The sequence below is a fragment of the Lampris incognitus genome, chromosome 5, assembly GCF_029633865.1.
Source record: "Lampris incognitus isolate fLamInc1 chromosome 5, fLamInc1.hap2, whole genome shotgun sequence".
In the NCBI taxonomy this organism is placed as follows: Eukaryota; Metazoa; Chordata; class Actinopteri; order Lampriformes; family Lampridae; genus Lampris; species Lampris incognitus.
The window spans coordinates 12,493,693-12,521,270 of NC_079215.1; the positions used below are offsets into that span (position 1 = coordinate 12,493,693).

The 27,578-nt window shown below is 44.0% G+C and overlaps 2 protein-coding genes across 2 annotated transcripts in view; both read left to right on the forward strand.

The window, feature by feature from the left end:
* The first annotated feature begins 383 nt into the window (after positions 1-383).
* On the forward strand, positions 384-12,759 carry tapt1b (transmembrane anterior posterior transformation 1b). Its single transcript, XM_056279982.1, has 14 exons — positions 384-561; positions 3,134-3,264; positions 3,453-3,571; positions 4,198-4,360; positions 4,464-4,599; positions 4,824-4,921; positions 6,947-7,016; positions 7,213-7,293; positions 7,518-7,627; positions 9,047-9,106; positions 9,216-9,284; positions 9,385-9,461; positions 9,632-9,804; positions 10,277-12,759. Exons 1-14 carry the CDS (start codon positions 384-386, stop codon positions 10,528-10,530), a joined length of 1,719 nt encoding a protein of 572 aa, XP_056135957.1. The 3' UTR covers positions 10,531-12,759.
* Positions 12,760-14,134: 1,375 nt separating this feature from the next.
* The window catches only part of prom1b (prominin 1 b), a 36,474-nt gene continuing 23,030 nt past the window's right edge, over positions 14,135-27,578 (forward strand). The window contains exon 1 of the mRNA XM_056280322.1: positions 14,135-14,399. Coding sequence (XP_056136297.1) covers positions 14,135-14,399 — 265 coding nt within the window. The remainder of the gene's footprint in view (positions 14,400-27,578) is intronic.

A 27,578-nucleotide genomic window follows, 5' to 3' on the forward strand; every position in this document is an offset into this window, starting at 1 on the left:
TGGCGTACTTCAGTCGAGTCGGTTTAAACCCCTTCTGGCTGACACATTCTGAGGTTCAGTTAACCAATAAATCAATGTCAACTAAAAAATAAATCGATCAGCAAATCAGCTTCTCCCGCCAAGATCGAGGCAACCCGACGGGCCAGCGATTTTATTTATTTATTTATTTACTTACTCATTTATTTATTTATTTATTTTTATTTTATTTTATTTTAGCAGTTGAAGTCGCACGTGCTCGGGAACGCGTTCCAAACGCGGCGGTATAAACGAAACTTTAACAAAGAGCACAACGTTCTGGAACGCGAAACACAAAAAAAAAAAACGTCGATCCGTGTGACGTCAGAGTGACGCACCTGTCATCCAGCTGAGACCGATCGGCGAAGATGGCGGACTCGGTGTCGACTGGCGCAGGAGAGGAGAAAGACACGGAGAAAGACGACAAGGAGAGGGAGCGGAGGGATTTCAAAGTGGATGGGAACAGGGAGGGGGACGGGGTGGCGGAAACTTTGGGTTTCGGCGATAAAAACGGCGGCAGCAGGAGCAAGAAACGCCAGCTCTCCGGTAAGAGCGAGCCTCCCCCCGGCTGGCCAGCGCACAACCCCGGGGGTTGCTAACGTTAGCCGCAGCCGCAGCCGCCGAGCGTTTGTTGTGCTTTCGGTTTTGCAACGTTAGCCGCCGGCGTGTAGGTAGCTGCCCTGTGCTTAACCTCGGACGGGGTGATCTATATCTTCCAGCGTCTGCTAAACCTAAACCCCACGGACTGCGTTGCACGGATCATTCGCGACATTAACTGGCTAACGTTAACTGGCTTCTATGATCGTGCAAACTGAATTTCCCCAAGTGTGAGACTGGTTTGGTAGCACCGCGTTTAACTGACTACCCGATGCCTGCTGGAGATAGTCGAGTCAGGCGAGCTGGGTTCGCGCAGCTTTGGGCATAAATGGGACGCTGCCTTGGACGTAATGCTGCTTTGAACGTTCGCCCTCGAAGGCGGCGTCTAGGGAGTCATTGATCTCCATGAACCATGGACGCGGGGAGTGCGGAAGAGAGGCGAAGAAGAGTGCGGGCAGGGTGGAGGTGGGTGGAGAAGAGTGTCGGGAGTAATTTGCGACGGCAAGAGTAAAAGGGAAGGTTTGCAAGATGGTAGCGAGACCGGTTATGTTGTCCGGCTTGGAGGCGGTGGCGCTGACGGAAAGACAGGAGGCGGAGCTGGACGTGCTAAGATTTTCATTGGGAATGACGGAGGAGGACACGATTAGGAACGAGTAGAGGGACCAGCTCAGGTTGGACGGTTTGGAGACGAAGCAAGAGAGGCAAGATTGAGATGATGCTGGGTATATTGGGAGAAGGATGCTCAATGTGGATGCTGCCAGGGAAGAGGGGAAGGGGAAGGCCAAAGAGGAGGTTTATGGATGTGGTGAGGGAGGACATGCAGGTGGTTGGTGTGACAGAGGAAGAGATGGAAATGGATGATCCGCTGTGGCGACCCCTAACGGGAGCAGCCGAAAATAGTAGTAGATGCTGATGTCTTGTTGTTACACGTGCGGTAGCTAACCACCACTTTCATGTTTTCACTTTCTATTATGAAATCATATTGCTTAATAATATCAACCTCCTTTTGCAAGATTCACCCACACTGGCTGTATCAGTGTGTACAAATGAAAATACACACGCACACGAGAGAACACACACACACACACACACACACACACACACACACACACACACACACACACACACACACACACACACAGAGGTATTTTGGTGTTATAAGCTATGTAAAAGCCATCTTCTTGGCCGTTGTTCCTATCAGGGCACACTTTCAACACTGCCTTTCATCACTTAGTTCACTTACTTACAGAAGCTTGTGTGACAGAAAAGTAACGGTCAAAGAAAGTCAAAAGATTTTTTTTAAACTCGTCTCAACAGAACTCGGCTTCAGTAGAACGAATTTTGATCATTCATCCATCTGCTTACGTTTGTGTGTTTGCAGCAGCTGTTCATACTAATTTCTGTGAGCTTTTGATGGTGGAGATGAAGATGGACAGGATTAGGAATGAGTGTATTACAGGGATGGCCCAGGTTGGACGGTTTGGAGACAAAGATAGGCGAGGTCTAGATGGTTTGGACATGTGCGGAGGAGAGTTGCTGGGTATATTGGGAGAAGAATGCTGAATATGGAGCTGCCAGGCAAGAGGGAAAGGGGAAGGCCAAAGAGGAGGTTTATGGATGTGGTGAGGGAGGACATGCAGGTGGCTGGTGTGACAGGAAGATGCAGAGGACAGGAAGAGATGGAAACGATCTGCTGTGGCGACTCCTAACGGGGGCAGTCGAAAGAAGAAGAACCATGAACTCGTTGATTTATTTTCTCTACCGGCCATATTTATCCGGTTTAGTGGATTGGCCTTCTGTGTTTGATTTTTTTTTTTCCAATCTAACAATTGTCCGACACTGCTAGCCGCTCAGTTTGGTTCATTTTTATCAGTCGGTGTTGGATGTTTATGATAAGAGAGTCAAAAGGAAGAAATCCCATTAGCAGCGACAATCTATTTTAGGCAGGTGATGAAGATATATTCACAGGGCTCTATAAAAATAAACATGTCAGACCGAAGATGTGCTTTCTGTCTGTAGCGCTATCTGTCATAATCAGATTTTGTTTGATATGTGAACAACTGGGGTTCATAAAGCAAGCAATTGGCATATTGGACCCTTTTTAGAACTTGTATTCAGATTTCATACAAATGAAATTAAATAAACATTGCATTTACACTTCTAACTAAAGATGTATTTTAAGTAGCCATTTTATAAAATGCGATCGCCTTTCCTTCTCAAAGGCCCTGTTTACGCGTGGCATTAAACTGCATCGTGAGTAAATGTCCAGGTGTAAACACATCCTTGATTGTCTATAGAAATCTGGAGCCTGAAAACTGCTGCTGTTATTTTGACTTAAGTGGTTGTACTTTGCAGTGGGACCATTTTACCTCAGGTTTCTTGTCCTTCTGGCCTTGTGTGTGCATTTGTGTGTTAGAGGATGCAAGAAACAATGACCGATGTTGGTAAAAGGACTGTAAAGTTCAATACACCTTTGTTTGTAACATCCCTGATTGTTCTTCCTCCCATTTTTTGGCTTTAGACCTGTCTCTAGTCAGGTTTATAAGTGCTGAGCTTACCAGAGGCTACTTCCTGGAACACAACGAGGCCAAATACACAGAACGTCGGGAGAGGGTCTACACCTGCCTCCGTATCCCCAAAGAGCTGGAGAAGGTACATACAAACAGATTAAAAAAAAGATCCAGCCAAAAAACGGAATACTTAATGTTAGAATGTAGAGATGGATAGCCATAGTTATGATGTAGACACTAATGTTAAATAAGAGTCTACATTATTAATGTAAAATGGATAAAACTGATTTCTCTCTCTCTTTCTGTGTGTGTGTGTGTGTGTCACCTCAGTTGATGACATTTGGCTTCTTCCTGTGTCTGGATGCCTTTCTCCACGTGTTCACGCTTCTTCCCCTCAGAGTGCTGCTGGCATTGTTACGATTTCTCACACTGCCATGCTGTGGCCTTAGGTAAGGAAAATGCAAGTAATTTACAGGATATATAGTGCGCAGTAATCTTCGAGCTAAATTACAGCTCAACACATCTCCTTAGTCAAACTATATCTGTGAAGGACCCAATTAAAAAGCCATATTAAGATGGCATTCTTATATGTGTGATTCTAATTACAGCAACATCTGCTTATCATTTCAAAAATGTGTGTACAATACAAATTGCAAACTCTAGAAATGGTCATTTAGCAGAGTTGCTGTGTGTAAACTGGAAAAAAAAAGATTCGCACCACTGGGTTTTGGATATTGACACACTATGAGAAGAAAGCCAAAGTTGTTTTAAGCTACATAGTTTTATTAACAAATTCTGGAGTGTTACTGTTCTGGGTACCCATCAAAACAGAAATTTCCATGTAAAAACACAAAATGTTCTACAGTACATTACTTTTCTCAACCGCCAGAGGGAGGCAAAGTACTCTTTCCAACTTATTAGACAACAAGTTACCAATTAGAGTAGGTGACAGCCACTACTTACCAACCATCTTTTGCTATATCATTCTGTCATTGATTTTAGCTTTCTCCTGCTGTTTTTTTGTGTTTATTGTTTGTGTGTGTCTATGCACCTGTGTGCATGCGCACACATTCAGTGGCTCCCGTCTGCTCCAGCCAGCCCAGGTGTGTGATGTGCTGAAGGGTCTCATCATGGTGCTATGTTACTCCATGATGAGCTATGTAGACTACTCCATGATGTATCACCTCATCAGAGGACAGTCTGTCATCAAGCTCTATATCATCTACAATATGCTAGAGGTACATCATCAAAAGTTTATATTTGTGATACTGGTATACAGTTAAGTACTCTCTGAATCAATCTTTTTTTGTTTATCCCCCCCACTTCCATTGTTCTCGTTAGGTGGCGGACCGCCTATTCTCATCATTTGGGCAGGATATCCTGGATGCTCTGTACTGGACAGCCACAGAGCCTAAGGAGAAGAAAAGAGCACATATAGGAGTGATTCCTCACTTCCTTATGGCTGTGCTCTATGTCTGTATCCTCACTGAGAAGGATGAGTTTTTGTGTGCTTGTGGCTGTCTGAGATTAGAATGAGACAGGAGAAAGAAAAAAAAACACGACTTTTTTCAAGTGTGCGTCGGTGTGTATGTGTTAACATATGCATGTGATTGTACATACATGTGTACACCATAATGTCCTCTCCTATAGCCCCCATTTTTCTGGTCGTTCTTTTTTTTCCCTAAGCAATTCCTATCCCAGTTCTCCATTCCATCCTCATCATGGTTCAGGCCACTACTCTGAACGTAGCCTTCAACTCCCATAACAAGTCCCTGCTCACCATCATGATGTCAAACAACGTGAGTCACAGAAGCACACTTACTTACAGATGAATACCATTAACTGAAATGTTTTTATATGTCCGCACAGCCACGTACAGTGCCTCTTAGTCTACAAGCCCCTGTTATAAATAGCAGTTTTTTATGATGTAAAAAAAAATGAAACCAAGATAAATCATGTCAGAACTTTTCCCACCTTTAATGTGAAATTACTACCTATAATATCCAAGTGAAAAACAAACATTACTTTTGGGGGGGGGGTAACTTGCAATAACCTGGTTACATAAGTGTGCACACCCCTAATTGGCCTTGGCACGTCTAGACTTGGCAATATTTTCCCACTCTTCCTTGCAAAAACGTTCCAGATCCTACAAATTGTGAGGGCATCTCCTATGCACAGCCCTTTTCAGGTCACCCCACAAATTTTCAACTGGATTCAGGTCTGGGCCATTCCAAAACGTTGAGCCGCTTTTGTTGAATCCATTCCTTTGTTGATTTTGGTGTATGCTTTGGGTCATTGTCGTGCTGAAAGGTGAAATTCCTCTTCATCTATCTAGCAGATGCCTGAAGGTTTTGTGCCAAAATCAATTGGTATTTGGAGCTATTCATGATTCCCTCCAACCTTGACTAAAGCCCCAGTTTCAGCTGAAGAAAAGCAGCCTCAAAGTGTCATGCTGCCGCCACCATGCATCACTGTGGGTATGGTGTTCACCAAAAGGCAACGTGCTGTGTTGTTAATACACCAAACACCTTTTGGTATTATGGGCAAAAAGTTCAACCTTGGTCTCATCAGACCATAACACATTTTTCCAAATGGTTTTGGGAGACTGGCTGTATCTTTTTGCAAAATGTAGCTGGGCTTGGATAATTTATTTATTTATTTATTCTTTTGGTCAAATGCTTCCGTCTTGCCACCCTATCCCTTAGCCGGGACATAAGAATAAGGGAGATTGTTTTCAAATGTAGGGAGCAACCAGTACTTGACAGATATTCCCCCAGTTCCTTTAATGTTGCTGTAGGCCTCTTGGCAGCCTCCCTGACCACTTTTCTCCTTGTTTTCTCATTAATTTTGGAGGGACATTCGGTTCTTGGTAATGTCACTGTTGTGCCATGTTTTCTCTACTTGTTGATGATTGTCTTCACTGTGTTCCATGGTACATGTAATCCCTTGGAAATTCTTCTGTACCCCTCTCCTGATCAATACCTTTCAACAATGAGATCCCATTCATGCTTTGCGAGCTCTTTCTGGACCATGGCTTTTGCAGTTGGATGCAACCAAGAAGATGTCAAGAAAAGCCTACAGGAACATCCATCCATTATCTGAACCGCTGATCCTGCTCTCAGGGTCGCGGGGATGCTTGAGCCTATCCCAGCAGTCACTGGGCGGCAGGCGGGGAGACACCCTGGACATGCTGCCAGGCCATAGGCCATCACAGGGCCAACACACACCCATTCATACCTAGGGATAATTTAGTATGGCCAATTCACCTGACCTACATGTCTTTGGACTGTGGGAGGAAACCGGAGCCCCCGGAGGAATCCCATGCAGACACGGGGAGAACATGCAAACACCACACAGAGGACGACCCGGGATGACCCACCAAGGTTGGACTACCCCCGGGGCTCGAACCTAAGACCTTCATGCTGTGAGGCAACCGCGCTATCCACTGCGCCACCGTGCTGCCTCCTACAGGAACAGCTGAACTTTATTTGGGATTGATCAGTCACTTTTAATTGATGTCAGATGTACAATAACTACTATTTTGTAGGAGTTTGAATGTGATTGGTTAATTCTGAACACAGCCGCATCCCCAATTATGCAACCAGGTTATTGTAAGTTTTGTATTTTTATTTTTTCCCCCTAAAATCTTTCTGATTTTCACTTTATTTTTATAGGTTGCAATTTCGCATTAAGGGTGGAAAAAGTTTTGACACGATTTATCTTGTTTTTTTGTAAACATCACAAAAACCTGTTATTTTAACAGTGGTGTGTCGACTTTTTGTATCCACAGTAAGCAGTTGTTGTGATTCTTAATTTCTCTGCAGTTTGTGGAGATCAAAGGAAGCGTGTTCAAGAAGTTTGAGAAGAACAACCTGTTCCAGATGTCCAACAGCGGTGAGTGATGCATGATATCTCAGACTACGGCAAAACTGCATGTAATAAAAGGCGAAATCATCATTCTGTTTAGACCTCTTTTTGTTCTGGCGTTCGAACTTGGCGATTTTGCAGAAGGCAAATTTATGGACTCGCGCTCAGCCACGGTGTTTTACAAAGTAGGTTAATCCAGGATTGATTTGTGTGTTTTCCACAGACATAAAAGAGAGGTTCACCAACTACATCCTCCTACTCATCGTGTGTCTGAGAAATATGGAGCAGTTCTCGTGGAACCCTGGTACCTGCCGCTTTGCACTAGAACATCAAACATCACTGGTGGATGACAGTAGATTTCAGTAGTCTTGTATTCAGCTGTTTTATAAGCAGTATGACAACGCAGCCATGGTGCTGTTTCACTAGACTCGTTCCTCACTGGCTGGAATAAGTTTGGATCTTTTTTCCAGTAATTAGCTGATAATATTACTGATTATTGTTTTTTTTTTTTTTTGTGTTTGATCACAGACCACTTGTGGGTGCTGTTTCCCGATGTTATCATGGTGATGGCCTCTGAAGTCGCTGTGGATGTTGTCAAGCACGCCTTCATCACAAAATTCAATGACATTAGTGCTGATGTGAGTGTATTTGCATGATTTCAAGTGTGTGTGTGTATGTGGATGGGTGGTCTCTACTAACTGAGCAAGTTTATACAACTGAGGCAACTTTAATCCCCTGATATGTCTTCAAGGACCAACCCCTACAATGGGGACTTGGTTCCCTCCAAACAGATTTGAATTGCAGACTTCTATTTCATCTTCCTAACCTCCACCACTGACCTACATTAAGTTACGTGTTTCTCAACTTGAGGTTTTTTTTCCTCTCGCTCTCATTTTTTTAGTCTCTCTCTCAAAAGACGATCGCTGAAAGTAGTCAGGACTAGAACATACTTGTCAGTCAAGTCAGCCCCCTTCTGCTTTGTGCCCTGTCCATCCTGAGCTCTTTGCTAGCATTTCATCTCCTCGCTCCTTTCGTTTCCTTCATGGGGTTGTTATTAATACAGTTATGTAAAGAAAACCACTCCCACAGGAAGAGATTAACTCCTTGAGCCCCAGAATGTCAAACTCAATCGTGCAAACTTCCTTCACGTAGCCTCCCACTTGTTTGTATTCAACCCTTGTGTATAAGTATGTACACACACATGCACATCCACATAGTTTTTGTTGTGCGCTTGCATTTCAATCCGACTCTGCCTTTGTGGTAGCTCACCTACATTTCACCTACACTAACCTATTAACTAATTTCACTTACCTGCTTCAGTTTCATGCAATAAACATGCTGATGAACCACAGCATGACTTTTTTGTTTGTATTGGTCATTTTTATCTCTCCTTTTAGCTTTCCCAGAGAGCCCCCGGGTTTCTACATCAGCCCTTTCATTTTTTATTTTTCTACTTTTGCAGGTATAAAGCCATGTAGGCTTAATATGATACCTGACACCACTACAGTGATGGCTAAGAATAGTTGTAAAAAAATGTTAAGTTAATGTATGTGAGACAATAGAAATATGTAGTTAATGATGGCACATATAGTTCATTGTATATAAAGTGGCTTCCCTGTTGTATACAGGGCATCGGTGGGTGTAATCTGTTTAATGTTATTTCGTGTGTACCATAATGTAAGGGGCTAATTTTGAGTTTTAATTGTTTTACTTGTTCAAATATTGTTGTTTCTGTTTGAGTCTATTACAGGGATGTTTTTATATTGGGGACTCTCGGAAGAATAGCCCAGTTTGGCTAAAAGAGATCCTAATAAAAAAATCAAATCAACTATCCCTACATTGTGTAGAAGCAACCTGCTGTTTCTCAATTTTATATATATATTTTCTATTTCCTTCTTTTTTTTTCAAACTGTATTTTTTGTTACACTTCATTTAATCTATGTGGGCAACCTACTAACTGGACTTTCTTATGTGTGCTGACTGACTCTATAGGAATGTTTGTGATTCTTAAAATTCAATAACATTAATCTACAACATGCCTTCCCTGCATTTTCCAGGTTTACGGGGAGTACCGAGCTAGCCTTGCCTTCGATCTAGTCAGCAGCCGACAGAAAAATGTGAGTAAAAAAACAACTGGGACATTCTTCCAGCCAAGGAGCTGTTGAGAGAGTGAGATGTTGCCAGTTATTGATGCTTGCTGATGTGGTCTGTTTATTGTTTCCCCAGGCTTACACAGACTACAGTGACTCAGTGTCCAGAAGGATGGGTTTCATCCCCCTCCCCCTAGCTCTACTGGTCAGTCGCTTTCTCTCGTTCTGTGGGGATATTGGCAGTTGGTAGTTAAATGTAAATTCTATTGAAACTTGAGCAGATATGATTGTTTGTTTGTGTTCAGTTGATCAGAGTGGTGACCAGCTCGGTGAAGATCCAGGGCTCACTCTCCTTTATGTGTGTGCTGCTGTTCTACTTGGGGTAAATGTCCATAAGTGATATGTGGTTTGTTTTTATGTAATTAAAATATTACACTATTGCAATACACATGCTGTTTGATTATTTATTTCCAATTTCCCAATTTTGGTAATATCAGTCAAGTTTTACCTACATTTTGAAAACCTGTACTTTGTGTGTTTTTGTGCGAGCAGGATAATAACGCTGAAGGTATTGAATAGCATCATACTGTTGGGGACATCGTGTGTGTTTGTCAAAGAGGCCAACATGGAGCAAAAGCTCTTTGACCCTCCGCCCTCTGCCGCCTCCAGTCGTGCCAACTCCAGAACGCACCGCACAAAACACATTCCCACTTCTCTGCCACAAGGTACATCTCTCTGTCTGTCTCCACCGCTGTCTCTCTCTATCTTTGTGTGCGTGCGTGCGCGTGCACTTGAACATTAATGTTGCATTTTTGTGCCCAGCCTTAATCTGAGCTTCTTTCTGTCGTGTCAACCTCATCATCTTTCAGAATCGGTCTTCACACATGTGCCTCATTGGATTTCTGCTGTTTTATCCATGTGGCTTCCCTTCCTTCCCCCAATGCACAGGCATTTCTCTCTCTCCCCTGCCCTTTACTCCCCCATGTAGCTATGATGATTGAAATGCCATTTGGTGACACTACCTTTTGTGTCTGCCACCTAATTTAAATGACAACCAAAACAGTCGTTTGATGAATATTTGCATATTTTGCTTTTCTTCCCATGTATATGTTTTATTAAAACAAAATACGATGGACACGACACGCTTGAATTGTACTGTTGGTACTAGATGTAGTACATTTCTTTGCTGTCTTACAGAACAAGTAACAGACAAAGCAGGGGTGTCATCGACAACGGCTGTCTTTCAGCCCGCCCATATTCCAGAGAGCCCCGCCCCCACACTGCCCACAAGTGACTCGGACACATTCCTGACAACGCCCGACGACGAGGATGACAGCAAAATTATCAACACTGACACAGGGATGGAAGGAGATGGTCTTAAACACAGGACACCCAAGAAAGACCTGTTGGAGATCGATCGCTTCACAATCTGCGGCAATCGTATAGACTGATGCCTTTGTAACACGCCCAGGCGACATGAGAAGGTTCAGGGATCAGATGGGGGAGTGGGGGTCATGAGGCACACTCAGACAGGACTCATTCTGGTGCAGTCGTCCTCTGGAGTATTTATTGATTATTTATTGCTAACTAAACTACCGAAGGCCTACAGCCATTTTAGGCGTGTCACAAGGCCATATCAGTCTTCGTCAGACGGAATGCCTGCACCTTCCACCAGAATCCCCCGTCTCGTCAGTCATGGTCGTCATGGCAACCCTGAGACGATTGAAACTGATGATATGAGGGGAGAGAAGTTCTGTACAACCACAGATGGTCAAATCTATCCTCGCTGCAGCACAGTATGCGAGGATGTAAAAACCGGTTCCCATGTGATTATTGGAAATGTACAGCTGGACTGTGCGAGGAAGCGCCCAAAAGCACAATCATAACGTTGGCTGAGCACTGAGCGCGATTTTTTTTTTCCCCCTTTGGATTTTCTCACTCAGAACAAGTTATAAGTTTTTTATGTTTTTTCAAAAGGTGAAAAATTTTAAATATTTGAAATGTTTTTTGTTTTTTTTACGATTTATGAATCTCTGCTTTTTCTATGACTGGTCATGTTCAGCCGCCAGACTAAGTCTCACAGGTTTGAAGCCCAGTCTATAAAGTTTTACTGCAAAAACACCTACATGTACGTTTTTCACCACTTTGATCTAAAACGAGTGGCTTTGATGTGCAGAAGCTGTGTTTGGTCAAGGTCGCAACAGTTTGATCAAAGGAATAGAGTGACACTTAGTTACTCAAGAATGACTGTTGACACCATATTTGGCTCTTATGGTTAGCTCACGATGTAGATGCTGTTTTAAAGGAAACTTTTAACGTTTGAAGGATTTAGTGTAATGCCATTGGGTGATGATGTTACTTTGAAGCACTGCTATAAGACCATGCCTATTTCTAAAGACACTAGTGTTTATTTTGAGGTGGATTCCATGCCAGATTAATTTGGCGATTTTTTTTGTTTTTTTTGTTTTTTTTCCCATCTTGAAGTGATGTTTTGGATAAGCTTCTTACCAATATGCTTCATGTATATCCTCCTTCCTCAAGCATGTAGCCTACAGATAATCATGATCACACCATAGACACGCATCTTATTTGTTGTTATGATGGAACCTGTTGTCTACAGTGTTTTGTAAGGGTATCATGATGCTAAGCTTAACTTAAGTTTAGATCCTTGTAGCTCAACATTGATACACCAGCGTCACTTTACCACGTGTCCTACGTACATCTTTACCATTCCGTACAGAAGCCTAGTGATTAAAACCCGTGATCAAATTTTGATAAAAGAATAGATGCCATCAGCACTATTTAAAAGTGAGATTAAAAGATTCAGTTGTGAGTTAAAGCATCTTGCCTCAAAAAAATAAAAATCAAACTGACGAGCGAAGATACAGCTGCTCTAGATAACCAAACTTGCATCACAAGCAACACGGTGGACTGAAGAACAATTATGTCCTATGGGACTTGAACCTAGTTTTTTGGCACTTACATGTGTTGTTGCCTCCTGACTAGATCCTTGTTTGCTTGTGTTGTGTTAACTCTCAGATGTATGTCGCTTTGGATAAAAGTGTCTACTAATTGACATTGTAACATAATTTGCAAGATCCGTATTATAGCCAAGGAAACAAGAGTCCACAAAAATTATGCACTGTGAACACAACAATGTAAGTAGAACTTCAGGTTTCAAGGTGTAGCCTGACCTTGTCTTTTGAGAGGTTGCTGTCATTCTACTAGGGAGCTAGAAAATATCTGTCTGGGGAACCTGGTAAGTTCTCGTGCACAGTATTTAACTGCTGGCATTGATTTTTGTAAAAGAAGAAAAAAAAAGGTAACCAAATGTATCCACCCATCTTAGCCATGTTAAAGGCAGGATGTGCCATTTAGCCGGCTGATGACTATACAGCTCTTAAGCTATTTGTTTTCAGTCAACCTCAGTGGCCCAGAAGGTGTGGTCCCAATCGATTGGTCAGCAGCCAAGTCCAACCCTACTGTCTGTGAGAAGTCACAAGGACGAATTCCATCCAAAAATAAGCTAGGGCTCAAGACTGTGGGTGTATCAAACTGTGTATGTCATAATAAATCTGAAGTTTGAATGAGCCAGATTTTTTATACATATTGCTCAATTTGAATCCTATTTTTTCATGTACAACCCATCTGCATAAGGCATCTTGTACTCGGAAGGAGAATTAAAAGATTTTTTTTCAAAAAAAAAAAATCTGTTGTGATTCAAAATGTCTTACTATGTCAGCAGTTATGAAGGCATCGTACAAGACTGCGACTCTAGTACTTGCGTGTGCACACATGTTGGCTATGTTCCAGTGAGCACGCACACAGTGACACCAAGTTTTGTGGCGAAAGCCACTGTAGATGAGTGAGCCAACACTGCAGCCCACTGTTCCCAGTGAATGGGGGGGGGGGGGGGGTCTGTCATCGCAGCCATTCAAAGCCGGGACTTCTCCTCTGGGGGTTCAGCTCCGCTAAAAGACGTACTTATCAAGAGCTGCGGGGTCCTTTTTAGGTGGTCTGACCTTTTGTTTCCCCCCCCTTTTCAATCGAGGTGATACTAAGTGGATGAAAGAGAGCATTGACACGCAAAAGACTTAACGGGGCAAATCCCCCCCCCCCCAGCTGATCCAGGCGAATGTGGCTTCCAGCAGACGAGTGTGAATCATTTTAGTGTTTTTTTTAAATTCATATTTTGCTGCAGCTAACTGGCAGATGTGACTCTCAGCAGAAGAGTTTGAATCATTTAGTGATCTTCTTCTTCTTCCTTAGAATTCATATTTTGCTGCAGCTAACTGGCAGATGTGACTCTCAGCAGAAAAGTTTAAATCATTTAGTGATCTTCTTCTTCTTCTTCTTTAGAATTCACATTTTGCTGCAGCTAACTGGCAGGTGTGACTTTCAGCAGAAGAGTTTGAATCATTTAGTGATCTTCTTCTTCTTTAGAATTCACATTTTGCTGTAGCTAACTGGTTGTTGGGGGGGGGGGGGTTGAACAGATTTCATGCCACAATCCGCCTCAGTCCGGCACGCGGGAACACCTGGAGGACGCGCTCGTGCCCAGGCTAAGCTGAAGGAGGAGTCGGAGTCGCCTGAGCCGAGCGGCGCGGCGCGGGTTTGGGTTTGGGTTTTCTTCTTCGCGCGGCGGTGCGGGGGGGGAGAAGATGTCGACGGCGTGCCATCACCGCGAAACCGACAGCTAACGGAACTGGCGCCGTGACCGTCGGGCATTTTGAAAACCCCGAGCGATGCATTTATCTGTTTTTTTACTTATTTTTTAATCATTCTAATGCCGCTGACTCGTCCGTGGCGGTGGCGGCGGAGTGAGAGAGGATAAGCCGCTGAGAGACAGGTGCTCGCCTACGTCATCAGCTCTTCTTCCCTCTCCATCCCCCTCGTGGATTGTAACCGGCGCTTTCCATACGAACGGGTTTTTATTGTTATTGTTATTATTATTATTATTATTATTATTTGGCTTTGTTGTTCCGCCTCTCCTTTCCGTTTTTTTTTTTTATTTATTTAAACTTTTCGTTTTCTTAAACTGGACTTGTGCAAGCCATGCTGTGGAGAGCGTGGCTCGTGCTGCTCTTCTGCTGGGGAGCCACAAGCAGCGAGCCGGACGGCGACGGGCCCAGCAAGGGCCTCCGAGACGCGGGGGTGCGCAGGCAGCGCTCCCCGCCGCCCGTGGAGCCGCTGAATTTCGGTTTTGTCCCGTCCGCCGTGTATGACACCCATGCCTACTATGAACCGGGGCCCATCGGGATTCTGTTTCATGTGGTCCACGCATTTCTCTATGTTGTTCAACCGAACCCCTTCCCTAAAGGTGAGCCCGTTACCTCTCCGTCTGTGTGTTTGTGTGCGTGAGTGCGCGCGCGCGTGTGTGCGTGCGCGCGTGTACAGGGGCAAGGTAGGGGGCCAGTGGCTCTCAGCTGCTCTTGAAATACGGAGTGTATTCTTGTCAATTCAACTGCAGCTTATGTCGTTTGGCGCAATGAGGAGGGCGACACAAACATGTTAAAACCAAGTGGCTGTTTGGGATGAGTTTGAACTCGCTGGGAATTGTAAACGTTGTGCTGGAGCCAGCTTTTCCGTCCCCCTCCTTTCTGTGTGATAGTTACGGCATTGGCAGACAGCTCTATAGCAGAGCAACGACATACCTGATTACAACCCAGGGGCCCTTATTTTTAAGGTCCCCCGCAGCAATGTTGATGTGAGACGGGTAAGGTTATCATGAAGTGCCTGCTGCCATGTTAACCTGACCACGAATGCAAATTTAGTTTTTTTTTGGTTTGTTTGTTTCTTGCTTTAGACACTGGGGTGGAAAGCTGTTTTTTGAAGGTAGCCTTGGTGGTCCCTGCCCCCCCCCCCCCCTTGTTCAGCCTGTACTTGTGAGGTCTGATTCTTGACAGCTCACCTTTCTGGTGAGGACAAATTTGGTTTGTGAGGCTATTTTGGCAGGTCCTCACAACTTCAGGGGTCTTTTGTAGGGTTAGAACTTGGATTTAGGGTTAAGGGTTAGAATTAGGTTAAGGGTTAAGGTTAAGCATGTAATCATGTAGTGCTGATGATTAAGGTTAGGGTTAAGGGCTGTGAAAGGAATGGATGTGGTCAATGAGGGGTCCTCATTGGTGTGTGTGTGTGTGTGTGTGTGTGTGTGTGTGTGTGTGTGTGTGTGCGTGCGTGTGTGTGTGCGCGCGCCAGGTTTTTCTGTCCGAATGTTCGGGTAGAAAAACCTAAAACCGCCTACCTTGTGGGGACATTTTCTAGGTCCCCATGAGGAAAATGGTCTATTTTGGGATTAGGGCTTGGTTTTAGGGTTGGGGTTAGAATTAGGATTAGATTAAGGTTAGGGTAAGGGTTAAGGCTAGGAATGTAGTTATGATGATTAGGGTTAGGGTTAGGGTTAAGGGCCTGGTAATGAATGTAGTCAATGAGGGGTCCCCACAAGTATTGGGTGACATGGTGTGTGTGTGTGTGTGTGTGTGTGTGTGTGTGTGTGTGTGTGTGTGTGCACATGTGTGTGCACGTGTGTATGCACGTGTGTCCATTTATCTGACTCTTTATCTTTCTTTTTGTCTGTATGCATCTGTATCACAGGGTTAGTGAATGCTCGTAGTAGGTTAGTGTCATGACCTGAACAACAAAGTCCAAAAAGCAGTCTGGTTGGCTCAAAGTGAGCGGCGAATGTCACTGGATTGTCACATGAAAAGGTTTCTCCTGGTGACACGGCTTCTCTTTTCCAACATTGGTGTCGTTCGAATTCGTCTGTGCAATGAATCAGTGCCATAGCGTGGCAGGCCCCAAGCTGCCGCGCTCACTTGTAGTAGCCCACTGTTGGGTCTGTCTGTCAACAAAGCACACGCACACTCAGATGGGCGTCCCGTGTGCCGGGCGCATTTCTGCAGGGGACATGTTGAGTGCATGAATCAATGGACTGATCAGATTAAGGAGAAAGGTCTCGCATCAGTAGATCATAACTGATCCTCCCCAGGCCTGCGCCGTAAAGATGCATTTGGGTGCTGTCAAGTTCGGCGACCTGCTTTGTCAACAAATACACATTTGCTCCGTCCACGCGCCACCGTTAAGCAGCCTCGTCGGCTATATTAAACACTTGATAGTGAGAAACAAACAAGCGAAGCACCAAACTGCCGTTTGTTTGTGTGCCTAAGTCTGTGGGTTGTCACGTTGGGAGGATGACATAGTGCAATAGGATTGAAGGTTTTAAGTTGGTGCCCTTTCAGTGTCCAGGGTTAGAACTATAGGCTCGGTAATCTATTAGGGGATCAGTGATTAGACAAGGCTTTCACCGTCACCTGCATCACAGCGTAATACCTTAATCCGGGGGACCATATGCTGCAGCCGTTCGGGAAATTCCAGCATCATACACAACTGCACACCATGAAAAGCAGACCACCCCGATCGTGGCATACACAAACGTTGTGTGATAAGATGCCACACTCTCACATTCAGACTTTCTCTCACTAAGGTCCACACAGCCAGATAACATTGTACAGTGTCGTCATATAATATCGCAACAGTGACCGACTAAGGCTGAAGATTTACGTGTAAACAAGTTAAACGTCGCTTTATACCACAGGCATATTTTAAGTAGGCAAATTGCTCATATCAACAGCATCTGAACCGTGAACACTTTTGTACATGCTTATTTCAGTGGCAAGCTAGGCTAATGGCTTCCCCGGGGTAACATGCATCTCTGTAAAATCTTCACCATGAGCACTGCTAAAGCAAAGCTGTTGTGGTTAATAAGCAAGTACATGTGGAAGATTAAGCTGTTAGAAGACCACTACCAACAGATACTACCACATCGATGGCTAACCATCAGGTTATTTATTTGTTTATTGTGTTGTGTTGTGTTGTGTTGTGGGAGTTTTGACACAACAGCAATTGGCTGCTGTTTTATTTTGAACAGATGTCTGGGATTTTGAGGGCCCAAAGAACACAATTACTGTCTATCTCAGTACATTGAACAAAAATGACAGTCTTTGAGGTGGTAGATGTAATACAATACATTGCCCAGAACTAAAAGGTGCTAAAATTTTGACTTTATCGTAACACAAAAAAAAGAACATCATGTGAAAAGGGGTGGAAGAGTCGTCGTTGTATAGCAACTGCAAAGCGGCGGCTTTGCCATGTGCTGAGATTTCTGCTTTTATAAAGCTTTGTTTCTTTATTATGGTAAACAAACCCCAAGATGCCTCTCTGCCCTTCAGTGTCTTCCAGTGTCCCTCCACAAAACTATGGGTCCTCACCAGGGAGGGGATCAACATTTTTCTGGGGTTTGAAGCTAGCGAGAATTTCAACCTGAAGGGGGCGACAAAAACGATGCCCAAAGAGGCATTTCTCCATAGACCGCCATTATAATCTAAGGCTGGGAAAACTTCGTAATTACTTCGTAATTACAAATGTTTCTGGGTCAGCGGATAAACAATCAGAGATTTTTGTCACATAAAGTAAACAGTCCCCCGTTGCATAGAAATACCCTAAATCAGTGTTTCCCAAACTTTTTTTCTTGGGGACCCACTTTTTAAAAATGACAAACCATCGCGACCGAATTCGCAATAGGCCTGATCTATAAACCCTTATCTATAAACCGCGAGAAGAGTGAATTTGTGCATAAATCAGCATTTTTACTGCCATTTCCACGTCACCTTATCTTGAATAGGTAAACCAGCCAATGCGAAGAGACATGTAGCGAATTCAGGGGGCAGTCGGGAATCGCCGCATCCGGGACGCGAACCCGGATTTCCCGCACCACAACGTTAACCAGTCGACTACAGGGTCCGACCCGTTAGCCAAGGGCTACCGAGCCTATTCATCCGTAATCGTTACCCCCCCCCCTTCAGGAAGCACATCCGATGGAGGGAGCCGCCACAGCCGGGACGCGAACCCGTATCGCTAACCGCTCGACTAAAGGGTCCGACCCGTAAGCCAAGGGCTACCGAGCCCATTAATCCGTTATCGTTACAATATGTTTGATAAATCACAACTTCGTTTTATGCACGTGTTATTGGAAACACATGTTAAATACTGTAGCGAATTCGGGGGACAACGCAACCACAGGAGCTGCCGCGGCCGGGAAGCGAACCTGTATCGCCCGCACCGCAGGAGGCATCGCGGGCGATACAGGTTCGCGTCCCGGCCGCGGCAGTTCCTGTGGTTGCGTTGTCCCCCGAATTCGCTACAATACTTTATAAACGAGAGAAAATAAGTGCATTTAGGCAGAGTTAACAGGCGCTCGTTTTTTCCTCTAATCAGTAAACCAAACAGAATGTTCGCTGGCCTTTTCTATTAGACTCCATGTTATAAGAACAATTATCAGAACAAAATGAACATTTAGCTCTATCAAAACTGTGCGTCTTGTTTAAGGTTTTTTTTAAAAAAACGCTCGTGCCTATTATCAGCACGAGTAGGCTTGTGTTTACGTGCAGCTATTGTTATCAAACAGTCAACCAATTTGAACTGCCAACAATAAATTCGTTAACCCCATCAGGTTTATTCAACGTCAAATGTCATTAGGCCCATCGTGTGCTATTTACTTATCCTGAATATTATTTTGTAAGCCTACTCCAAATGGTCAATGTGTGCATATTAATTTTACTTCCACCTGCCTAATGTGATAGGTGGGTCTGCTTGCTTCTTAGTATTGCATTCCAGTCTGGTGTACAAGAGGAGAGCGCAACGCGCATATCGGGTGCAACCAGATAGTATCTGGATGTGGGCCACTTCAGGCAATGATGCGGCATTGATGGCCTTCTTCTGGCCATGTATAATAGCAAATATGGCCCAAATTTGCCAAATCAAATGTGAGCCTTTTTTGGGGCAAAGATGCGGTGCTCTGGGCAACATGTAATCTGGATGTGACCCTGAAGTGGCCCATGCGGTAAATGGTTAATTTGGCCCAAATATCACAAAAAAATATGGGCCACCTTAGGCAAATATGTCGCACATGCGGCATTGCTATGGCTTGGTTCTGGCCCAGATCTGGCAAACAGGAGCGGACCGCCCAAGTGCCATCATTCCACGCGGTATGTGGGCCGGATGAAAGTGCCGGTGTGGGACGGGTCCGGGCCACAGCAATTTTGCTATCTGGGAACGCTCAGTCTATTTCTGGCGGAAACTGTGAGTGTGGTAGAAATACCAACGAACTTCCTTATGTGGCTCAAAGGTGCACTGCAGATATAAATCTTAAAAGGCTATGGAAGAAATTCTGCAGATTTTATTTGGCGACCCAAATAAGATCTCCTGCGACCCACATATGGGTCGCGACCCAGTCTCTGGGAATGGCTGCCCTAAATTATTTTTTCTAAAATCCACATTAACCATAATATCTTGCATGACGGAACAGCGCCAGGGGAAAAGTAAGAAAACGTAGGGGATGAATAAGAAAATGCCTTTATTTGCATGAGTGTTGAAAGACATTTACAGCATACTCCCATGACACACAGTCATATAAGACTTACAGTGGGGCACCCCGGCCGACTTAGTTTGAGCAGACAAACTCAAACCTGCTCGATTTTCCCACCAGTCTCAGGGGCAGGCTGACTGTCTGTGAAACCTTGTCCAACCCAAGACAAAAGTGCCACTAAGTGCGCAAAATGAGTTTTTCCAGGATGTTTTAAACGAATTTCTAAGGGACAAATGGGGCTAAGGAAGAACCAGCTTGCAACCCAACTCAAAAAAACAAAAAAAAATCCCAAAAGCCTTCTCACTTGGCAAAAAAACGACATGATAGCGTGCGCCCGGGTAGCATAGCGGTCTAGCTCATTGCCTACCAAACGAGATCGCCGGTTCGAATCCCCGCGTTACCTCCGTCTTGGTCGGGCGTCCCTACAGACACAATTGGCGGTGTCTGTCCCAGCAAACAAAAAACGTGCCTAGCACGTCCCCCAAAGGTCCTCCCCGAACGTCCGATAAATGTCATTGTGTAGGGTTTTCATTACATCGCGGGACATCTCTGTAACGTCGCGAGGACATTAGAGGGACATTAGGGGAAAGTCCTCTGGACGTCCCGGGGACGTTATTGCTTGACGTTCAGGGAACGTCCCGAGGACATTACAGGGACGTTAGGGGAAAGTCCTCTCGATGTCTCTGTGACGTCCCGGGGACGTTATTGCACGACGTTCAGGGGACATTACAGGGACGTTAGGGGAAAGTCCTCTCGATGTCTCTGTGACGTCCCAGGGACGTTATTGCTTGACGGTCAGGGAACGTCCCGAGGACATTACAGGGACGTTAGGGGAAAGTCCTCTCGATGTCTCTGTGACGTCCCGGGGACGTTATTGCACGACGTTCAGGGAACGTCCCGAGGATATTCAGGGACATTAGGGGAAAGTCCTGTAGACGTTTTGTGGGACGTTATTAAAGGGGCGTTAGGGGAAGGTCTACTAGACGTCCCCGGGATGTCACGGGGATATTATGTGGGACGTCCTTTGAACGTCTCGCAGTAACGTCCCCGTGACATAATGAAAACCCTACACAATGACATTTACCCGACGTTCGGAGAAGACCTTTAGGGGACGTGCTGGAGACGTTTTGTTTGTTTCTTTCTTTCTTGTTTTCTTTTGTTTACTGGGGTGGATCCTCATAACGATGGCCGTAACTTGATGTGTACAACTTTAAACTTTTCAGCCGTTTGCTGGTAGGTGCTGGTGAAAGTTTGTCGACAATTCTGCGCATGTCGTTGACATTTATCCATGGTACGTCTTGCAGGCATTGCGAAAAATGTGCCATTGTCAATACCACACGCCAACAAACAGGAAACTGGTATGACAGCTGCAGTAGAAACCGGAAGTCAGTGGAATACAGTTATGCACGGAGCCGATTCGTGTCTGAGGGTGGGGAGCCGGATGTGGACATGTGTCCTGGTTGCTGCACTACCTTCTTCTCTGGTCGGTCGGGGCGCCTGTTGGGGGGGGGGGGCTGGGGGAATAGGATGATCCCCCAAGCCTAGTCCCCCTGGTGAAACTCCTCACTGTCAGGTGAAAAGAAGCGGCTGGCGACTCCACATGTATCGGAGGAAGCTTATGGTAGTCTGCAGCCCTCCCCGGATCGGCAGAGGGGGTGGAGCAGCGACCGGGACGGCTTGGAAGAGTGGGGTCATTGGCCGGATACAATTGGGAAGAGAAAAAAGGGGGGTGGGGGTAAAAAAAAAGACTTGATAAATACCACTCAAAAAGTAGAATAATTTTAGCTTTGAAGTGGGGAGAAAAGTTTGTGACTAATAAAGCATAAAAACTGGTGCCATGCTGGCCGCTCTACTGTGTGTATAGGTGGGCAGCATTTTCACATGTGATAAGTTGTACATTTTGTGCAGCGTTTCAATTGAATAGTTATAAACATTGTAGTGTTTCACAACACACTTACCTCTTGATGTTTCCTTAGGATCTCGGCATTAGGTACCTTGCGAAATTTGGAGGTCTTGGTCTTGTCCCCTTTAGCTACCTTTCTTGATGATTCTTAAGCTAGTTACTAGCTAGCCTGTCAGCTACCTGCTGCTAATGCAGTGGATAAGTTTTCGCTAAATTGTCAAAGATCTTTGTTTTTTCGGGGGGGGAAAAGCATATATTACAATTCATGACAATGTTTAGCAAATATTATCTTAAACTATGATGTCAACACAACCCACCTAATCCTTAGCTGCATGAATGAATTGACTAACCAGGTTATAGTATAGTGATCAGTGTATGGGATCTGATAGGGACATAGTCTGTCCTCCAGGTGCTCCGGTTCCTTCTCATAGTCCAAAGACATGTAGGTCAGGTGAATTGGCTGTACTAAATTGTCCCTAGGTGTGTGTGTGTGTGTGTGTGTGTGTGTGTGAGGGCCCTGTGATGGCCTGGCGGCCTGTCCAGGGTGTCTCCCTGCCTGCCGCCCAATGACTGCTGGGATAGGCTCCAGCAACCCCGTGACCCTAAGAGCAGGATAAGCGGTTATAATGGATGGGTGGATGGATGGTCATGGCACTTACATGGCACCGTTGCTCAAGGGAATGGAATGGGATGATTTACTGTAATTCCTACTGCTCACTGTGGTCGCTGATGGTGGTCACTAGAGAAACATTTTACTAATTGTACCTTCAAGGTTACAGTCCTAGAAATTACAGTTTTTGTTCAGCTAATTTACTGACACCGATTCATACCAAATACCACGGGTAGTTTTAGTGTTATTTGAGCAATCCAAATTCTAAAATGCTATAATCTGTATCATTTTTCCCAGGAAAGTCTTATCCAACATTAACCAAACCATATGAACGATCAACTATAATAGCGCTCATGATATGGATAGTCATGAATTAGGCTAGCTATTGTAATAAATGCACCAGCGATGAAAAGGTATCAAAAAGGACATTTGTTTTCATATACCATAAATCTTGGGAGATTGTAGTTCTAATCATCTGTAGCTCCAGTAAAATGCAGTAATATTAAGGGGGAAAATAAGACAGCCGTGAAACCGGCATAACGTGGGGGTAAACACATCTGAGTGGAAGTTAGCTAGAGCTAGCTATATTTCAAAAACATACTGCAAAAGAACCCCCCCCCTCACCTCTGCCTAAGAGCCTTGTGAATGTACAAACTGACTGACAGCAAGTAGGGGCCAATGGAGACACCGGCTTGCAAAGAACTCTCCTTGTTGGCCGATATGGTGCGGGTACAGAGAAAATTTTCTCCGTCTCTGTTTACAGCTCCTAGGGCAGCCGCAGAGACCGCAGTTTTCCTCAGTGCATCTGCTTGATAGCTGTTGGGACGTAGAAAGAGTTCCAAATGTTACAAAACGTGTTCCAAACTGAAACCACTGATAGCCACTTTAATGATGGCAGATTCATGTCTACAGAGAATACTTTTGTGGGGCAGGGATAGCCTCAGAGTTGACAACACAAACATACAGACGAACATGCACAAAAGATAAGTCATTACAGTGTTAGCTATCATCATTATCATCATCATCATCAGTTCCTTAACCAATGGAGGTCATAGGAGCACAGCTGATGCCTCAACAGGTTGAGTCATCATTGTGTTTCAGTAGGGGGAGTACCTGGTGGTCCCTATCTCCTCTCCAGGTATGGTTGGCCGTTGGTTCATAGAAGAACTCATCCGCCCTTTGACAGGTTTTGTTTTTAGTCCTGCTGGGTGTCCACACACCCTCCTCACAACAACTCAAGGGCTGAAGTGGGGGTGGTGGTTTAGTCGCCGACAACCCGACGGTTGCAGTTTAACGTCGTACGCAGCTATCACCTTTGATTTAAAGGAAAGGTTCAGAATTTTTGAAGTCCGTAATCATTGCTCATGTAGTACATAGGTAGGTTTCATTTTCACGGTCGTCTATCCGTTTCTTCATTGTGGACATGCAGCACCAGCTTAATTCAGTGCAGTCAGTGGAGAACAAATCCACAATCATTCAGAGCAGAAAAAAAAACTCTATGGTTCAGCCAAAGCTAACAAGATGCTACAGCAGTCTGTCATAGAGGATTCTAGTGCTTTGCACAGCAACTTAACGGTCCAAAATATCAATAATCAAGGCCAGCATTGCCAGATGAACTATAATTATCCTATTTGTATGGTAATGTTGACCTTTGTACAATGTATGATCAATTGTTCTAGTTGTACGATTAGTTTTGCTGTTCCCCCACAATAAATTTTTTTTTTTTGCCACCAAGAGCAGCAGTGAATTCAGCATATGAGGCAGCTTTGGAACCTGTCAACAGTGCTCACATTCAATACATAGAGATTGCGTCAGACGCTGGATCTGCTATGAATCATCTCATCAGAGACACTGCTGGCACTTGCCATGCCCAATCACATTTGTGCATAATGGTCGTGCGAGCTAACCCACTGAGGCAATAATTAATGATGGCAAACTGAGAATGTAGAGATCTATTAAAATGGTAATTTGCAAAAGTGAAGTAGATAGATAAATGTGGGAGAATGAGCAAGGACTCAAGCGACCATATAAAAAAACCATTCCTTTACATTTGGTTCTCTGACCACACGTCACGCTATCTAGACCGCTTCTCATGTTGTTTTGTGTAGAAATGACAGTTTATGGTAAAATACAATAAGTTCAGGGTCTCAGTACAACATTTCTATATTTTCCATCTGGCAACACATGGACTGAAGGATTATTGAACTGGTGTCCATTCCTTGCTTCTGTCCATGGTCATGTCTTATGTGGCTCAAACTTTTTAAAAAAAATGTATTTAATGATTTTACAGTTATACAGTAGAGCTGCTTGCACCCAGGTTTTAACAACGAAGGTGAAAGGGTAACTGCTCAATGGGGCAAGAGAATGGCCTCCCTGTCTGGCATTCCTCCATATTTACCCTGGCTCACTCGTCCTCCTTTTGGCTACATGAAAATGTTGCCTCTATATTCATGTAGCATTGCTGAGTAGTTCTCAGCTAGGGGAGGTTTTGTCTTATCCCCCTGAAATACCGCATACGTGTGGACTAGACATGAAACACCCAGGGTAGATTAGAGGATTAGCATTCACAGGGCTAATGCTAACACATTGCTTTTACTACTGCCACAGATGGCATTTTCTAACACACACACACACACACGCACACACACACGCACACACATACGTGTATATATATACACATGCTGAAAGTGGGTCATAGTCCTTGTATTTGTCTGTATCCTTAATTGTTGTGACAGAGACAAGACTGGTTGTTTATTCAGGGAGCATGTGTCTTAAATCAGTTCAGACTCCTTGGCAAGACAAAACAGATACCTGACAAGTCTATCTATGAGGATGGATGAAATTTTAGGACATTCAGGCTTCAGAGGTGGTTTCCTAAACATCCTGGCCATATATTTAGAGACAGTCTTACATATATTCAGGTAAAGGATAAGCAACTAATAAAGCAATCATGGTGCTGCAGTCAATTTTGGATTATATAAACATATTTACTGCTCCATCGCTTGCGAAGTTGGTCAAAGCATCTAATTCATGGGGATGCAATTGATTTTTTTAAATTTTTTGTGTGGAATGCCATGATGAAGGTCCAGCGATGTAATTTTTTGGAAGTCATGAGGCCTGTTGGGAAAGCATGAATAGCTACAACTAGCTGATTTTTATGTAAAAATTTCCACAGCTTTTTTCCATTATATACAATATATTTAGAAATATCTTTGGCCAACAATTACGCAGTGAGTCATTTTTCATTCCCTGCTCCTGTAGATGTTTTTTTAAGAATATTATTTGATCTTTATTTCTGTTGCCAACCAATTATTGCATATCATTTTGATTTGTATTAAAGAGAGATAAAGTGTACTTAATGTTCAATGTTATGACTGAATCTACGTAGAATTCAAATAAAGACAAATTTAGCTTTTCAACAGTTGGTTTATTACTTAATAATGCAAAGATTTACATTTGGAAGTGTGACAGTTCTATAGTAAGTTATGTCAATTGGTTGATGAGGTTGCATGAGTGCCTTATTTGACCTGTAACATAATCAACATTGACTGTTTTTGATTTAATTTGTTTTGATTTCAGTGTGTGGGGGAAGGGGGCTACATTATTTCCTGCACGTTACTGTATTTTTGATGCATGCTGTTAAATGAAGGGGAGATGTCAGGTTGCATAAGGCCATGACCACACACCTCTGAGTAATCCCTGGGAGCAGGTCACTGTAGAGGATTGGGAAAGCCTATATTTACCCATTAAGAAGGTTGTGGATTCTGACTTACATATCAGAGAACCTAGAGAGCAGCAGCGCATGATGGGTTACATCAGACCTTTTTAAAAAAAACTTTTTTTTAAAAGTTTTTCAAGGGTTGGTGCAGATCTTTTCCTTTGGGCTTGTCCTGATATGATATTGTCTCCATTTTCACTGAATGGACTCGCTTTTTAGCTAAACATGCTTACAATAAACTACAACCTTCACAAATACATGAAAGCTTGAATTTTTAATTATTGCACTTCAGTAGTCTTTAAAAACTGAGAATTAATTCACTACACCGAGACCATTATTTTCACGGGAGACCATTGCTTGAGGCATGTTTTGTAAGGGTCCTCGATCCTCCTTTCAGTTTTAATTCTGCTTGTTGTTTATCCTCTGTGTTCCTTTCTCTCCTGGTAACTTTTGGGTCAATGAGCTAAGCTGTATAAGCTTAGCTACCCTGGGTGGCTAATGCTAACTAAGTAGCTGAGCAACAACAGGTGGCACAGATAGCTCTTGGACACATTTGCATGGCACAGCTAATAATATTTACAGACACACTTTTCTTTACTCTACAATCCAAGTTCACCACCACACTTTATTCTGCCCATTTCATGGCCACTGAGATGACAGATGGTCTTGACAACTGATAAGTCAAGTAAAGCAGTTTTATTTTCATTTTCAGAGGTGGTGAAAGAATTGTGTAAAAGGTTTCAGGGGATATTACACCAACATCCTACTTCCTGTTTCTTACCAAGACTCATATTGAGAAATTTTTGCGTCCAGGGTGATAACATGTAGCATTTACCATGGAGTTTGACATTACCACATAGGCTAATTCATAACCAACTACTACTAGTTTAAGATATCTTGTTTACAAGCAACGGCGTCTCACCATTAGGGGCCGGTGGGGCCTGGCCCCACCAGATGTCGCCAGTGTACAACCTGATCAATAATTCAGTGTAACAAGTAAGATATATATTTTTTCTTCCTAACCAATATTGATAGTTACGAAGAAAAATATTGTTGCGCTTTTATTGCATATGACTACTGTAGCGCTGTCCGATACATTCCACATATCTTCCTGTGCCTGTTGTGTAAAGGTCAGTTCTTCTAGCAGTCTTCGTTTGGCGAGCATGGGGCCGGCCCGTCAGCGTTCCGAGCGAGCGGTTGAACACACTGCGCATGTTCAGCGATCATGTCAGCCCCATGCTGACAGCAGCCAGCAAGAAAATAATAGAATGAATGACGAAAGACAAGATGTTTAGTAAACGTCTTCATGCATGCTCAATAACCCAGGGAAAATCAAAGAAGGGTGAACCAGTTCACCTGGAAACTGTAGCGGACTCTATGGACCATAATTCACCATAATCGGTTCTGTGTTAGGTAGGCACGGTCGCTTTAAGAGAGTGTTTCCGGGTTGACAGGGTGGAGCTACGACGATGGTCGTTGAGCAGCGCCGCTTGACTTTTCGTACCCGTTTTCCGGGAACTCTGCCTCTGATTGGCTAGTACGCGTTGCCTCCGTTGATTAGGTTGGTTAAGGTTCGGGTTAGGTTGGAGTTAGGGATAGAGTTAGCCAATCAGAGATAGAGTAGGGGCGGGTCTTCCCGGAATCCAGGTGAACGCTCTCTCAACGAGTACTAGCCAACCAGAGGCAGCGTTCCCGGAAAACGGGTACGAAAAAAAAAATCACGCAGCAGCGCCGTGTTGCTCTCGGTGTGATTGGTACTACAAATAAATAAATAAATAAATTACGCACGCGTTTGTGTAGTCAGAGAAATTGTCCGTCTCTAATTTCCTGCAATTTCTACATTGG

What these genes read in the sequence shown, in the direction of transcription:
- tapt1b (XM_056279982.1), top strand. Translation starts at nt 384, where the DNA reads ATGGCGGACTCGGTGTCGACTGGCGCAGGAGAGGAGAAAGACACGGAG. An exon ending in TATGGCTGTGCTCTATGTCT is followed by an intron (nt 4,600 to 4,823) that starts GTATCCTCACTG and finishes TTCCTATCCCAG; the next exon opens with TTCTCCATTCCATCCTCATC. An exon ending in GCAGTTCTCGTGGAACCCTG is followed by an intron (nt 7,294 to 7,517) that starts GTACCTGCCGCT and finishes GTTTGATCACAG; the next exon opens with ACCACTTGTGGGTGCTGTTT.